At 56.5% G+C, this 14,660-nt stretch overlaps 1 protein-coding gene across 1 annotated transcript in view; it reads right to left on the minus strand.

The window, feature by feature from the left end:
• LOC116639598 (maestro heat-like repeat family member 5) overlaps positions 1 to 14,660 on the minus strand; it is a 72,590-nt gene that overhangs the window by 14,900 nt on the left and 43,030 nt on the right. The window contains exons 18-21 of the mRNA XM_032416109.1: positions 12,552 to 12,701; positions 11,663 to 11,817; positions 3,359 to 3,518; positions 1,858 to 2,039 (exon numbers count right to left, since the gene is read on the minus strand). Coding sequence (XP_032272000.1) covers positions 1,858 to 2,039; positions 3,359 to 3,518; positions 11,663 to 11,817; positions 12,552 to 12,701 — 647 coding nt within the window. The remainder of the gene's footprint in view (positions 1 to 1,857; positions 2,040 to 3,358; positions 3,519 to 11,662; positions 11,818 to 12,551; positions 12,702 to 14,660) is intronic.

A 14,660-nucleotide genomic window follows, 5' to 3' on the forward strand; every position in this document is an offset into this window, starting at 1 on the left:
CCCCAGTGAGACAGACGGACACCTGGGCTCTCTATGGGAACCCAGTGCGACGAGGGACACCTGTGCTCCCTGGGAGTTTCCATTCCACAGGGTGCAGATAAGAGTTGGTAGGCTGTGCTGGCCTTGGGAGTGGAACAGCAGCGCGGGAGTAGGACCACTACTTTAGAGAAGGTGCTTTGAGAGACTCACAGGAGGTTAGGCTATCTGGGGCCGAGCATTCTAGGAAGAGGGGGCAGGAAGTGCAAAGGTGCTGAGGCAAGAGCACTCTGGGTTTAAGGAACAGCAGGGAGACCCCTGAGGCCGGAGCAGACCGTGTGAGCAAGGGGTGTGTAGCAGGAAATGGGGTCCTGGAGGCAACAGGGAGCCAGAGGGAGAGGGGCCTTTGGGCCACTGAAAGGATCTGGCTCTTTCTGAATTAGGTGGGGAGGGACAAGGAGGCATGGGGCCATGGACATGTTTTGAATGGCATCTGGGCTGCAGCATGGAGGCAGGTGAGCGGGCTGGGGGTGGGGGGAGGTGGGGGGCAGGAGAGCAGGGAGGCTGGGCCCATGCGGGCAGGCGCAGGGCTGGGGGGGAGCGGGTGGAGGGAGATGGTTCACTGCAGCTCCCCCCAGCCCTCCTACGTATGTTCTGGGAGGAGAACGTTTTATTAGCTTATTAGGGAGATTCATGCAGTTTGCATGGTTGATCTGAATAAAAAAGGAACTTTATGCACATTCAAATTCACAAGCAATATGAGAAGAGACATTTTTTTCCAGGGACGCGGCTTGGGTAGAGCTGTTATAACTGACAAATTACGTGAAGCACATTGTAATACAGACAAATGAAGAGTCAGCCCCAGCGTTTTTTAAACACTAGCTTGTTGGATTTCTCAAGACATGACCTAGCGTGGAGGGAGGGCAAGGCAGCCAGCCTGGACAGTGGCCGAATATAGCTGGGTGCGGACCCTCCTACACATGGGTCCCGTCCATGATGCGCAGCGGGGGGGTGGGGTGGGGGGGCAGAGGCCGCAACTGTCACGTCAGGGCAAAAATGCACCAGGGTCAGAGCCATGCACAGGGGACCCAGAGGGGCTCAGCAGTGGCCAGGGCCCTGCCCTGCCATTCCACGGTCTCTAGCTCAGCTACTCATGGGCATGCTGTGTGTCTTGGGGAAAGCCTCTAACCCTCTCTGAGCCTCAGGTTCCTTATGTGCACAGTGGGGAAGACAACATTCATCTCACGGAATTCCTGCAAGGACCACATTCAGGGAAGATGGCAAGGGCTGTTCCGTGAAGTCCTCACACGCTAGCGGGCACTGAGTGTCCCTGCTGCCAAGTGATCTCGGGGAGCCCGGGAACAGACCCCATGCCTGCCCTGAGTCCCTCCGTGCTGACTGCTGCACTGGCCATCATGGTGTTCAGGGGTTGACTCATGTCCCACCAAAAGCTATGCCCAAGTCCTAAACCCTGTACCTGTGAATGTGCCCTTATTTGGAAACAGGGTCTTTGCAGCTGGAATCGAGTTAGGATGAGGCCAGTAGGTTGGCCCTAATCCGGTATGACTGGTGTCCTTATATGAAAGGGAAACCGGCAGAGACACGCAGGGGAGAGCAGCAGGTGAGGAGGGAGGCAGAGGGGGCAGCAATGTCGGCAGGCCAGGGAGCACCGGGAGAGGAAGAGGCCAGGAGCGTCCTCCCCTACAGGCTTCAGAGGGAGCGCGGCCCTGCTGACACCTTGCACTTGGACTCGAGCTTCCAGAGCCGAGCCTGCAGGGCGTGCATCTGTGAGCCGCCGGGTGCTGCTGCGCTCCCAGCCCTGGGAAGCTAATACCCGTCTTTGTCCACGTCCTGCAGGTGGGGCGTGCGCTCCAGGCTTACCTCTGCGGGCTGGACGTGGCCGCCTCGGGGGCCTTCCGGCCGGGCTGGGGCTCCTCCGGCAGGTTCAGCTCCAAGGTGTAGTGCATCTGCGTGAGGAGGGCCAGGAGCAGCTCGGGGTAGGCCTCTTGCACCGCCTTCTTGAACTCTCGGGCAAACTGCAGCTCATGCAGGGTGTTCATGGCCTGTCGGGGGCAGGGGCACGTCTGACCTGCATCTTCCTCCTGTCACAGCCTCCGGGACCAGGGCCATATCTCTGAGATGTCCCTCAGGGGGCTCTGGCCCTCTCGGCTCCCTCCCTGGACCCACTTGAGGTCCTGTGCCCTCCATCCCAGCAAGTCCCGGGACAGCGCCCCCACCGGCCCGTTCTGTCTGCAGTCCGCCCGTGTCCAGCCCCTGATCCGTGGCCTGGCAACAAGGCTGCATGGGTCTGTGCTCCCCATGGGATGTCAGCACAGAGGTCTCTAATGAGTGACAGCCGGGGGGACACATGACCCCAGAAGGCAGGGCTACCAGACAGCAGCTCCGAGCTTCCTGTGCTCATCGGAGCATTCGGTCCAGAATGTTCTTGGGGTGGAGGACAGCACTGGGCAGTCATGACAAGAGCAGGTCAGGGCTTGGGGTGTGGCGGGACACGGAGAAGGCCCCCTGCTGGCCCCATGCTGCTGTGTGGTTTCCGACAGGAAGGGCCGGCAGCAGCGGGGGGCTGGGGTGCTCAGGAGAAGGACCGAGGGCCGGGCACAGACACAGGGTGGAGCTCCCCTCTGCTGCCGTGTTCAGCCATCGCACACCGGTGCTCAGGCAGCAGCGTGTCTGGGGGGGCTCCGGGTGGGGAGGGGCTCTGGGGGGCTCTGGGGTGGGGGGTGTGGGTCTCAACCTGGGAGAAAACGGGCTCGGGCCACAGCTGCTGCCTCATCAGAGTCCAGCCAAGGAGAGGTGTGGCCGTGTTAGGACGTGAGCCCCTGTTCCTGTGGCCGTGCAGGGAGGAGAGCTGGTTTGGGTGGGGGGTGGGCAGGGGGTTCCTACAGGAGGCAAGAGGCAGCCTCAAGATTCCTCCAAAATCTACAACCCCAGGCCCCAAGTGTGGACAGAGGGGCCACCATTGTCCCCACACTCTTCCTCTGCTGGAACCTGCCTCCCGAAGCCCCTGTGCTCCGAGGCCACCCTCCCAGCGAGTCCCACATCCTGGGTACGCGCCACGCACCTGGTCCAGCCCTGCAGGACCACCACTGTCCCACTTCTTGGAGGGGGGACAGGCTCTGTAGCAGTCCAGAGCCCTCGGCCAGGAAGTGGGGGGCTGGGCCTGTGCGGTCAGCCCCTGCCCCGCAGCCTCGGAGGCCCCCTGTGGGTCAGCTTCCACGGCCTGGACACGGGGCTGCCCCTCCCTGGGGCTGGGCGCCCCGAGGCTGCGCCCGATGCCGCCAGTATGGACACGCGCACGAGAGGCCAGCCCCCACTCGGCGGCAGCCGGGGCGGCGTCCAGGGAGCGGCGGCGGACACTCACAGCGAGAGAGCGCAGGCGGGGCTTGTCCTTGGGCTGGGGGCTGCCGTCTCTGGCCCCGGCGGGCAGTGGCCGCTCCCGCATCCAGGCCAGCAGCATGGCCAGTACCAGGCGGCTCACGGGCTGCTCGGCCCCCAGGGCCCTCCACAAGCGGAAGGCGTGGCTGCAGGCAAAGAGGGGTCATGAGGGCGGCCCTGCTCGCGCTCAGCCGCCCCAGCAGGCCACCAGGGCCGCGTCGGACCCTGGCCGCGGGGAGCCCCTGGGGTGGAGGAGAGCATGGAGGGGAGAGTGGGAAGCAGGGACAGGAGTGTGTGTGGCCCGTGGGACAGGCGGGAGACAGAGGGACAGCCGCCCTGGTCCAGGCGCCTGGGCCTCCCCACTTCCAGGGTCTGTCTTCCAGGCTCCCCGCACCCCAACTTCAGACTCTCTGCCCCTCAACGGCTCCTAAGTACTGACAGGACACATGCAGTTGACTCCTGCCCTCTGTCCTCTTCTCTTGCCTCTGGGCCTCCACATCTGCCGTTGTTCCCCGTGCTTAGAGCACGCCTCCCCACCGGGCCTGCACCCACTCAGCCGTCAGCACCTGGGACTGGAGGCCTGCCCTGGCTGCCTCCTCCTAGCCTGGGTTTGCTGGGGTCCAGCTCCCGGGCCCACCCCGGGTCAAGTGGGTCCATCAGCAATATACACAGAGCTTTACAGTGTCCTTGTGCTCATTTTGCAGATGGGGAAACTGAGGACTGATCGGGCCCTGCCTGTGGCTGGGGAGCTGGGGCTAGAGGCCAGGTCTGCCCGGTCCTGTGGTCTTTCCATTTGGTCTACGGACATGGACCTGTGAGTCCTGGGGAGGTGTGGGCTTTGGGGCTCCTGAGATGTTGGTGACCTTGATGGCTCTCTGTTTTCTGTGGTCTTTGGTGCCGAGTGCTGGGTGGAAGGGGCTGGAGGGGCAGGGGTGGGGACTGGGAGGCCACAGTGGGGGCCTGGATAAGCCCCCACCCCAGCTTTAGGACAGACCCTGGGCTGGGTGGGCACAGCAGCTCCGAGGACTCTGAGATTGTAGAGCGGGGCCTCTGTTGTCAGAAGGACCCAGGCTGAGTCCCTGCTGTGTCATCACAGCTGTGCGACCGTGGGCAGGTCTCCGGGGGCAGAGCCTGACTCGAGAGGCTTAGGTGACATGCTTCTGCAGGAGCAAGGGCGCCCAGGGGCCTGGGTTTCTCCTTTGCTCTGTTGGCATGTGGGTGTTTTGCACCCTGTCATGTGCGGGCAACCAACTCGGGGACAGAGCAGTGACAGAACCAGTAAAGTCCTTGCCTGTGTGGGAGTGACCCCTAAGGTTCGACTCAGCCAGCAAACAAGGGTGTGTCGGACTAAGTGCATAAAGCAGGGGAGGGGAGGGGATGGAGGATAGGAGGGGGGCGGTGGGAGGATGCATCTGGGCTGTGGTCAGTTTTTAGTGGGACAGCTGGGAAGCCTTCACCAAAAAGGGACACAAGCAAAGATCTGCGGAGGTAAGTGGGGAGCCACGCTGCTCGGGGGGGGGGGGGGAGGAGAACCTTCTGGCCTTGACACGGAGCCGATCTTGGTGTTCTCAGGACCACCAAGAAGGGCCAGTGAGGTCGGGGTGAAGAGAATGGGGCTGGGCGAGGAGGACAGCCAGTGCATGGGCCAGGCCACACGACCTTGTTGGCTACCGTGAAGGTTTTGCCTTGACTTTGATGAGGTGGGGCCACTGAGGGTCTACAGCAAGGGAGAGACGTGGTCCGACTTCTCTCTAAAGCCTCACTCCGGCTGCTGGGAGGGAGGGGCGGACATGGCCAGGGACTCCGTGTGAGCCGGCGATGTCCTGACGGGCTGGAGGGGATGGGGGAGGGGCGTGGGTAGAGCTGCAGGACTCCTTGAGGATGGGCCTGGGTGTGGAGAGGACAGTCCAGGTGGCCCCAGGAACTCTGGTTCGAGAAGCTGGGCAGATGGCATCAGCATGGGGAAGCCCGCAAGAGGACAGGTTTCAGGGGACGGCCAGCGGCATGGTCTGGGAGTGTCCAGTGTGGAATGCCTCCTGGACATCCACGTGCTGCCGTCTGGTGGGGGTGAACTTTCGGAGGGTGTCTGTATAGGTGATATATTTAGACCACAGGGTTAGAGGCGGCCACCAGGAAGGGGAGTGTGAGTGAGGGGAGCTCTGGGGACTGAGCCCCGTGGCACCAAGCCCCATGACACTGAGCCCTGTGGCCCCGTGCTGAGAGACGGGGAGACAGGAGGGACTGGCAGGAGGTGGAGCAGGGGCAGCTGGGAGGTGGGAGGAGAGCCAGGAAAAGACATGGAGGAACCTGAAATGCATATTGCTGAGGACTAGAAGCCAGTCCGAAAGGCTCCACGCTGTACAGTTCCAAATCCATGACCTTCTGGAAAAGGCAAAACCACGGAGACAGTAGATTGGTGGTTGCGAGGGTCTGGGGGGACCGAAGGTTTTTCCGGCAGTGACGCTACTCTGTAGGACGTGCGAGCGGTGGACACACTGCACACTGTCCAAGCCCACAGGACGCACAGCACCAGGGGCGAGCCCTGTCCAGCCGTGGGCTTTCGTTAATGATGATGCATCAGTACCGGCCCTCGGGCTGGAGCAAACACACCGCCCCACGCAGGGTGCTAGCAGACGACGACACCGGTGGAGAATTACTTCTATAAACATAAAACTGCTCCAAAAAAGAATGGCTATTAATTAAGAAAAAAGGGCTGGGAAGAGACATGTGACGCATGATTAAGGAAAGAAAAACCGGTGCTGCTGGATTTATGTTACGACAGACAACCTGCATCTGAAAATCTGTGTTAATATCGGGCCAGAGGAAAGAAGTCTCCAAAGATGACACACAACACCATACTCTTCAATACAATTGCAAAAACTACAAGAGAATATTTTTAGGAAGATGTTTAGCTGCAATAAAGTGAAAAAGAAATGAAGAGGGTGATGAGCCTTGGTGGGGGGTGAGCCGGCGGCTGGAGACTGGGGGTGCTCAGCCCTGTCCATAGCTGGAGGTCATGACCGAGATCCCAGCTTTCTGCGGGTGGCGGCCTCGCCGGCGTGTGTTCGTCGACTAAAAGGAGCCAGTGCTGTAAGAACCAAAGGCAGGCAGGCCGTGCATACAGTGATGAGGGACAGCGTGACCCGCCAGGGGTGTGCGGCTGAGGGCTGACCCAACAAAGTCGCCGTCAACGGGTAAAAGAGAAACACGGGAGAAAAAGAAAGAAAACTTGGCAAGCCAAGTGTAAGACCATTTCGAAATGCAAAATGCGAAGGGCCCAGAGCAGCGGGGCAGGTGTTGAGGTGGGAGGAGCCGGGAGGCCGTTCTGTGTCAGGTGCAGAGAACGTGTATGATGCTACAGGAATTAGGACCGTGGGTGTCAGCACGGGACCGGCGAGCGGAGCACTGCTGAACCCAGACACAGACCCCTGCCCACGGGCGCTTGGCCGGGAGGCAGGTAGCACTGCGAGCTGTAGGCACGGGGCGGGCTTGTCCCCGAAGGATGCTGGTGGCTACACAGACCTGGAGTCCGACTTCACGGCCACACCAGCCTCACTTACGGGGCGGCTGGAGACCTGAGTTCGAAAGGCAATCACCAGAACTTTTGTAAGATCATGTGTGGGAAGGACTGAACCTGGAACTCCTTTTCATCAAAATGCACATTCAGGCAGCGAAAAGACAAGCTGCAGAGTGCAAGGAGATGCTTTTCACACCATCAACAAAGGCCTTGTGTCCAGGTTACATAAAGGATTCCTGGGAATGGATAAGAAAAAGGGGGACAACCCAGTGGAAGGATGGATCGGATCCTCGACGAAGAGATCACCAAGGAAGATACTCCGATGGCCAAATGTTCCGCTCCGTTATTTCATTAGGAACGTGCAAATGAATGTCGCAACGTGACTCATACCACCAGGTTGGCTCACATTTTGATGAGCGGCTAGAAAGTCGGGGCCAAGTGCGGATGAAACGTGGAGCAACAGAAGCTCTCAAAAATATCCCCGGTGGGAGTGTGAGGTGACACGAGCACTTTGGAAAACGATTCAGTGTGTCTGTTAAAGTTGGGTACGTGCAGAGCTTTATGGTGCCGATGTTTGCGTGCTGAACACACCGCGGTGGAGACGGAGTGCTGATGTGCACGAAGGCACGTGGGAGCACGTCAGGGCGCGTTAGTCACAGACCCAGGCAGGGGACAACCCAAATGTGTGTCTGTGGCAGAAAGGATGATCGGCATTCACGAGATACTAAACGGCAACAAGAAGGAATGAACTCCAGCTATACGTAACATATTGGAATGAATCGTAAACACATATCGTTGAGGGGAAAAAGCCACATAACATAAAAGATTATCGGCAGGGTACCTACTACCCAATTCTGTTCATAGTGTTAGGGCATGCCGCATTGTTTTAGGTGCTTCTAAGAAATAAAAATTATCCCAGTGGGAAGCTACCCCCATCACAGAGGTGGGACCCCAAGGGCCCTGTGTTCCGTGTAAGGATGATAAGAACCAACCCACCCACCTGTAGAAAGAAAAAGCCAGGAACCCTGCCGGCCTCAGTCGGAGCACTAGATGGAAGGAGGGCCTTCTCCCGAGAGTCCGAATCACAAAACCTGTTTTGGGGTCTGAATTCACACCACCAGTGTGGCTCAAAGAAACCCTCAGGCACAGACTTTTAAATCTGGCATGGTCCCAGGCCAACAGTGTCCCCGGGTGACTGAGAAGCCCACATAAATCCAGGGGTAAGGCACCCTCAATGTAAAATGCATTCCCACCTAGGAAAAATGTGCTTCTTAGGATGGAGGAAATAAGGTATAAACGGCAATGCAGACCGAGGTGAGCTACAGACTTCCGGGCAGCTGAAGACAAGGTGGCCTCCAGGGTCCTCACCCTTCAAGGTTCCTTGAAAAACCACACAGAGCAAGAGGGAGGGAAAAGTAAAATTGCACAGAGACTGTGACCTCAGAGGATGCCCAAACTTCGACATCACTGTAAACAAACAAGAGGAACGCCCGTCGCCGCCCACCCGGGGCTCCGGGACAGATGAGGCAGAAGAGACAGCAAGGCACAGGGCACGGAACCAGAAACAGGGCTCAGAGTCGAACCACGCAGCTCCAGGAAGACGAAGTCCATCCCCGGTCCGACAAGAGGGAAAAAGGAGAAAAAAAGAGCACTGACCACGAGGAAGGGGCTGATGAGCTGGTCCAATTGGAAGGGCGGCCTCCAAGATGCACAGCTCTGGGGAGAGAAACAGGGGAAAAAGAACCAGGGGCCTTGGGGATTGGGTGGTGACAGGGACAATGGGAAAGAGGAAAATGGAAGGCCCTGCGAGAGAAAAAAAACCAAAACCCCCCAAAAAACAACCCCCCAACTGGAGGACACACGACCTTTTCACCTGCCACCAAGAAAAATAATCTACTAAATCCTCTGGACTTTGCTCTACTAACAGAAGAGGGTGCCATTGAACTTGAAATCCTATAAAACACGCCAACAGCGTTTGATAGGAACAGGAACAAAATTAACAGATCCACTGAGTTATTGCAAAAAACCCCCCAAAAAAACAAAACAGAAAAAATAATCCGTGCACAACCAAAGAGGAACTGCTCCCCTCCAAAGCAGCCACCGTGCTGAGAGCACTCCGGACGATGCTCCTCAGACTCCAGCGAGCTCCCAGAGGCAGGTAAAGCCACCTTGAATTATAACTTCAAAAAATAAAAAAAAAAAACCTCCGTAAAGAAAGGAAAAGAGGGTTGACTGAGTTCAGGAAAGAGATGGAAGAAAGGACAAACTTATCTCAGAAGTGGAAAAAAATGCAAGGTGCCCAAGAGGGATGATAATATGTAAGCTAAGCGGCATTGAGGAAAAGCAGAAACCCAACCACAAAAGGCGTGAAAAGGATCAGAAAGTACTGGAGGTCGAGGACGGGCAGGAACAGCACTGGAATTCCTAGCAGCTCAGAAGGACAAGTGCAGCAGGGGAACAGAACGAATGTTTCAAGCTATCACCAGAGAACTTTCCAGAAACAACAACAGAAGGCCTACATCTACATCTTCAAAGGATCTACCAGGTCCCTGGGAGAATGAACGCAGAATGATCAACTCTGAGACATCTCTTAATAAAACTGTTCAATTTCAAAGGTGAGCAAACACCGTCCAAGGCATCTGGGAAGAAGGACCTCTTACAAAGGCAAACATCTTGACAAAGGCAAAAAAATAAATCGTGATCATTAGACTTTTCAATAACAAAGCAAGGCGACAATTGAGCAGCATTTGAAAAATACTCAATAAAAGCAAGTGTGAACCAAGGATTTTATGTCCAGCCAGGTTGTCCTTCAAGCACACAGGAGCCCCTCAGGAGCCGTCTGTCAGAGGTGGGTCTGGTCAGTGCAGAGAGGACTAGAAGCCTCCGGCAGAGGATGCACAACGAAAGCTTCAACAACAAAACAAGGGACGGAGGACATTAAAATAGGTCAGGAGCATTAGCATGACAACCACTGCAAAAATACACCTCTTCTTTAATTAAAAACATTAAGGATCAAAGAATATACAACCCGTAGAAAAGGAAAGTAATAGAGCCCACGAAACATGCACACAACTTTGGGATATTAGGACAGAGTGGAGACTCCACACACCAGTTGTGTGAATAAGCGTGAAGGAAGGATTTACCTCACTTATTAGACATGACTGGTGTGTGACAAACACACACCGGGCAAGAGGGGCAGACGAAGACAGCAGAGGTGCTTCTGTTGTCCTGAGAACAGACAAGGTGGAATTCGAGGCCAGGACACATTAAATGTGACAAGGCGGGGCACTTCTCAATGCTCACAAGTTGTGATTCCTAAGGAAGGTATATATTTGCACAAAAAACATGACAATCACGTATGACGTAAAAACCGCAGGACACGGAAGGGTCCGTGGACAGAAACGCGTTAGTAATGACTTCAATGTGCCGTTCTCAGTACGAGAAGGGGACATCAGTGAAATCAGTGACGACCACAGTCCTTCAGGCGCATCCGTGGATATACATACAACACCACCTGATGAAGAAGATACACCCTCTTCCCAAGTGCCCGTAGAACATTCACGACAGTTGTTCAAAAGGGCAGCAAATCCCAATAAGGCAGAAACATTACAATGGCATTCTCTGATCCCAATGCAAAAAAACTGGAAATTACAGAAACACAAGGACCCTTCCACATGGAAATCAGAAATCTTTCTGAAAATCAGTCTCGGGTGCTGGGAGCTTGTGGGAGTTCTCTTCTGGGGGCTTCTGATTTCTCAGTGGGATGGGAGCAAGGTTGGCGGCAGAGGGAAGGGGCAGGGTGGAGGCAGAGAGGTGTGTGGCTGGGAATTCAAAATGGGGAGCTTTAACTGAGGGAGGTTTTGCCGGCTAAGTGTGACAGAGGGGATAAGGGGCTTGGGTATGTCCAGGGAGTAACTAATGCTGGTAAGGAGGGGGTGAGGATGGGTGAGGGGCGCTGAGAAGGTGGGTGGGTGGTGGACTGGAGGCTGTGGAGGGCAGGTACCCTCACGGGGGTACCGGAGGACGTAAGCTGTGAGGGGTGGTGGGGAGGGTGGAGAGAAATGCTCCAGACTGGAGGTGTCCGAGCCAAGAGGATGACCGTGGGAGTGGGCGGCTGAGGCAGGATGGAGGACAGGATTGCTGGGAGAGAGGAGATGCAGGCGTTGAGAAGTGGGGCTGAAGGAAAACCCCAAGATGCAGACAGGGGGTGTGAGTGAGACGGTGACTGTGATCGGGAGTGCCATCTGCAAGGACTAGGGATGACGCACTGCAGGTGCCTGGTGGATGTGCAGCTGGGGCTCAGAGCTGAGATCTGGGGGAGGCAGAGGACCCTAGCCCAGCTCCAGACTCGGGGGTCTGAGGGTTTCATGAGAAAGCCAGCCCCACCTGAAAGGAGTGTGGTGACCACTGGGGGTGGGGGAGGAAGGAGAGGTCCTTGGAGGATCAGGAAGGATGGCAAGACTTTGATGTTGGCTGGGGTCTTGCCAGGCGCACCTCAGGTCCTGGGCACTTCCCCCATGAGGTGACAGGTGATTGAGGCTGGGGCGGGGGTAGAATGAATGGTGAGCCATGCCTCCCCAGAGGCTGCCTCAGGAGATGTGCAATAAATGGACGGGGACGTGGGCTCCCTCCCTGGGCCCAGACCTGTGGGGGTCCCTGTGGGCTGGGAGGGGGCAGGCAGGAGGGCAGAGCTGGAGGTGGAGGCCCCACCCCCTGCCTGGGGAGGCTGGAGGGTGGGCAGTGGGGGCAGTGAGGGAGGGTGGGGCCGGGCACCTGTCCAGGGGTATGGAGAAGTCCAGGAAGGTGGCCACCAGCTCCTGCGTGTGGTTCCGGGCTAGCAGGGTGATGGCGTGCAGGGCATTTTCTTTGGCTTGGGGGATGCGGACAGAGCAGAGCTGCAAGTGGATGGCCCGGCCCAGGTTGGCAACCTGTGTAGGGAGGCAGGGTTATGGGGGAGAGGGCTGGTCTGAGAGGGGAGGCCAGGCCCCGCCCAGCGAAGTCTGAGGGAGGCACTTGTCCACCCTGGAGTCCCAGGCTGAGGGGAGAGAGGCCCCACCACCTTGCGTGTGGCATGTGAGGCCCTCAGCCTCCGTCCAAACACCGCCCGGTCCCTGGAAGGCTCACACACACCCGCCTCACATCTCCCGAGCACACCACTTTGGCACAGCCTGTCCTGGGGGCCTGGAAGGCCTCTCCCCAGCCACTTCCGGTCTCTCTTGCTGCCCAGGTCCAGTGTCGCCCACCTGGGCCTTCCTTACCTGCAGGACTTGGCACCCATCATCCTGTTTCTGGGGGCGCACCCCCACCCCACTGGGGGCACGTCGTTGCCTTTGCATTTCCTATGCTGTCCGGTCCTAACCTGTGTCTGTCCCTTCCGCCAGACTGAGAACTTCCAGGGGGGTCTGTGCCTTCTCCCCCTTGTCCTACCCCAGAGCCTGGAACAGCGGTGCCATCCATGCACACGTGCCCCATGACCCTGCAGACACCACTCAGGACCCCAGGACACCTGCTTGGGCCTTTCATTCAGTCCGTGGCACCTGTCAGGGTGGGGTCTGTGTCTCCTACATCAGGCCCAAGCCCCAGGGTGCTGACTGCCGGGCGTCCGTCCCTCTGCCCCCAGACCTGTCCTGGCCCTCCCTCAGCGGGTGCCCCAGCCCCTCACGGTCTCCAGGCTGGACCCGTGCTCCTTGATGGTGGTGAGCAGCATGTCGGCGGCTGCCTGAACGCGGAAGGGGCTGGTGGAGCCCAGGCCGTCGATGGCTGTCCAGATGAGGTCGGTCAGCTCTACCATCGTGAGATGCTTCATGACCTCCTGTAGCAGCAGGAGAGGGGGCAGCTGTCATTGTGGGCCACTTGTGCCCAGGTGCCTGCCTCCTGCCAGCTCTCTTCCCTTCTCCTTGGCTTCAGGCTGCCCAGGTCTCTGAGCATGTCCAGACGTCTGAGCTCCTCTCCTCCGGAACCCCACACGTGTAGCCCATTTTGCAGGTTGGCTGCCTGCTCATCTCTCTGAGCCAACCACGGCCCAGGTTCAGGAAGGGAGAGCATGATGCCCATCGTGGGGCAGAGGCCCGGCTCCCTTCCTCACTCAGACCCCAGTGCTTGTCCTGGGACCTGCCTGGCCCAGTCAGCCTCCTTTTCTCCCCTCCTCTGCCCTGTCCTCACCTCGTGGGCTTCCCCATGTGTTAGCCTCTGCCCAGCTGGGTGCTCCCCATGCCAGGCCTTAGTCCTCCTTACAGCATTTTAATCAAGAGCTTCAGAGCTGTGAAGGGTCTTCAAGGTCACCTGGACCAACCCCCAGACCCAGAGAGGGGCATGGGCACCCTCACCATGGCAGAGGCTGGGTCAAGAGCCCAGGGCTCCTGTCCCATGGTAGGGCTTCCTCAAAAGCCCAACTGTTTTCTGCCCACGTTCTCCCAGGAGCAGCTCTAAGTCCAGATCATGAGCCACTCAGGGGGAATGAAGAGGGGCTTGGGGAAATGCAACATGGTGGGTGGGACCCCTGCTCCATAGCCACTGACCACAGTCTCTGAGAGGGAGGGCTGGGCCAGCCTGGGGCTGCCCAGGTAGAACCTTCTGGAAAGACTTAGAGCGTTGTTGCCCACTATGGTAGCCACCAGCCACACGTAGCTATTTATACTTAAACTTAATTAAGTAGAATTTAAAACCTCAGTTCCTCAGGAGCACTAGACACATTACAAGTGGCTCCCTTGGTAGTGCAGATAGAGACATTTCCATCCTCCCAGAAAGTTCTATTGGGAGGCTCTGACTCGGAGCATCTGATAATCAGAGGAAGACAGAAGGCTGGTGATGGGGTGCCTGATAGAAAAGTATAAGGTCTGCAAGGACATTAAGGGGGGTAACACGTTTCTTTGCATGTTAGGATATTTGTTGAAATATTTGACAGTCTGTTAGTCTACCTATATTAGATGTAAAAATAAGTATTAAATAATGTTTGAATATTTATTAGAATAATTATTCTAAAATTTTGGTAAAATGTTTGTGAGAATATTAGGATTAGTTGTTGTTTAGAGTATTCAAAGTGATTTTAGAGGAATATTTGTAGTTCACAACAACTTTTAAAAAAGAATATTAAGCTGCTATAAATCTGGTTAGAACATTTGTTAGAAGATTACATTTAAAATTGTTTTCTGAAATGTTGAATTTTGGTTAAAGTTCGAGCACTGAGAATGTTTGTGAAGAAATGCAACTTGGAATGGTGGTTAGATTCTCAAAATCCCAGAATACTGCAATCTCAAGATTGGTAAATACCTGGGAGATGTCTTACTTTAACCCAGGGCATGAATAAATGTGAAATGGAGGTGGCAGTAATGGTAGAGATGGTGGTGATGGTGGTGGTGTGGTGGTGGAGGTGATGGTAGTGATGATGGTGATGGTGGTGATGATGATGATGGTGATGATGGTGGTGATGATGGTGATGGTGGTAGAGGTGATTGTGGTAATGATGGTGATGGTGGTGGTGACGATGATGATGGTGATGGTGGTGGTGGTGATGGTGATAGTGGTGGAGGTGATGGCGGTGATGGCGGTGATGGTGGTGATGATGGTGATGGTGGTGATGGTGGTGATGATGGTGGTGATGATGGTGATGGTGGTGATGGTGGTGACGATGGTGGTGATGATGGTGATGGTGGTGATGATGATGATGGTGATGATGATGGTGATGATGGTGGTGGTGGTAATGGTGATGATGATGGTGATGGTGGTGGTGGTGATGATGGTGATGATGATGGTGATGGTGATGGTGGTGATG

This window comes from Phoca vitulina, unplaced genomic scaffold (genome assembly GCF_004348235.1).
Source record: "Phoca vitulina isolate PV1807 unplaced genomic scaffold, GSC_HSeal_1.0 scaffold18, whole genome shotgun sequence".
In the NCBI taxonomy this organism is placed as follows: Eukaryota; Metazoa; Chordata; class Mammalia; order Carnivora; family Phocidae; genus Phoca; species Phoca vitulina.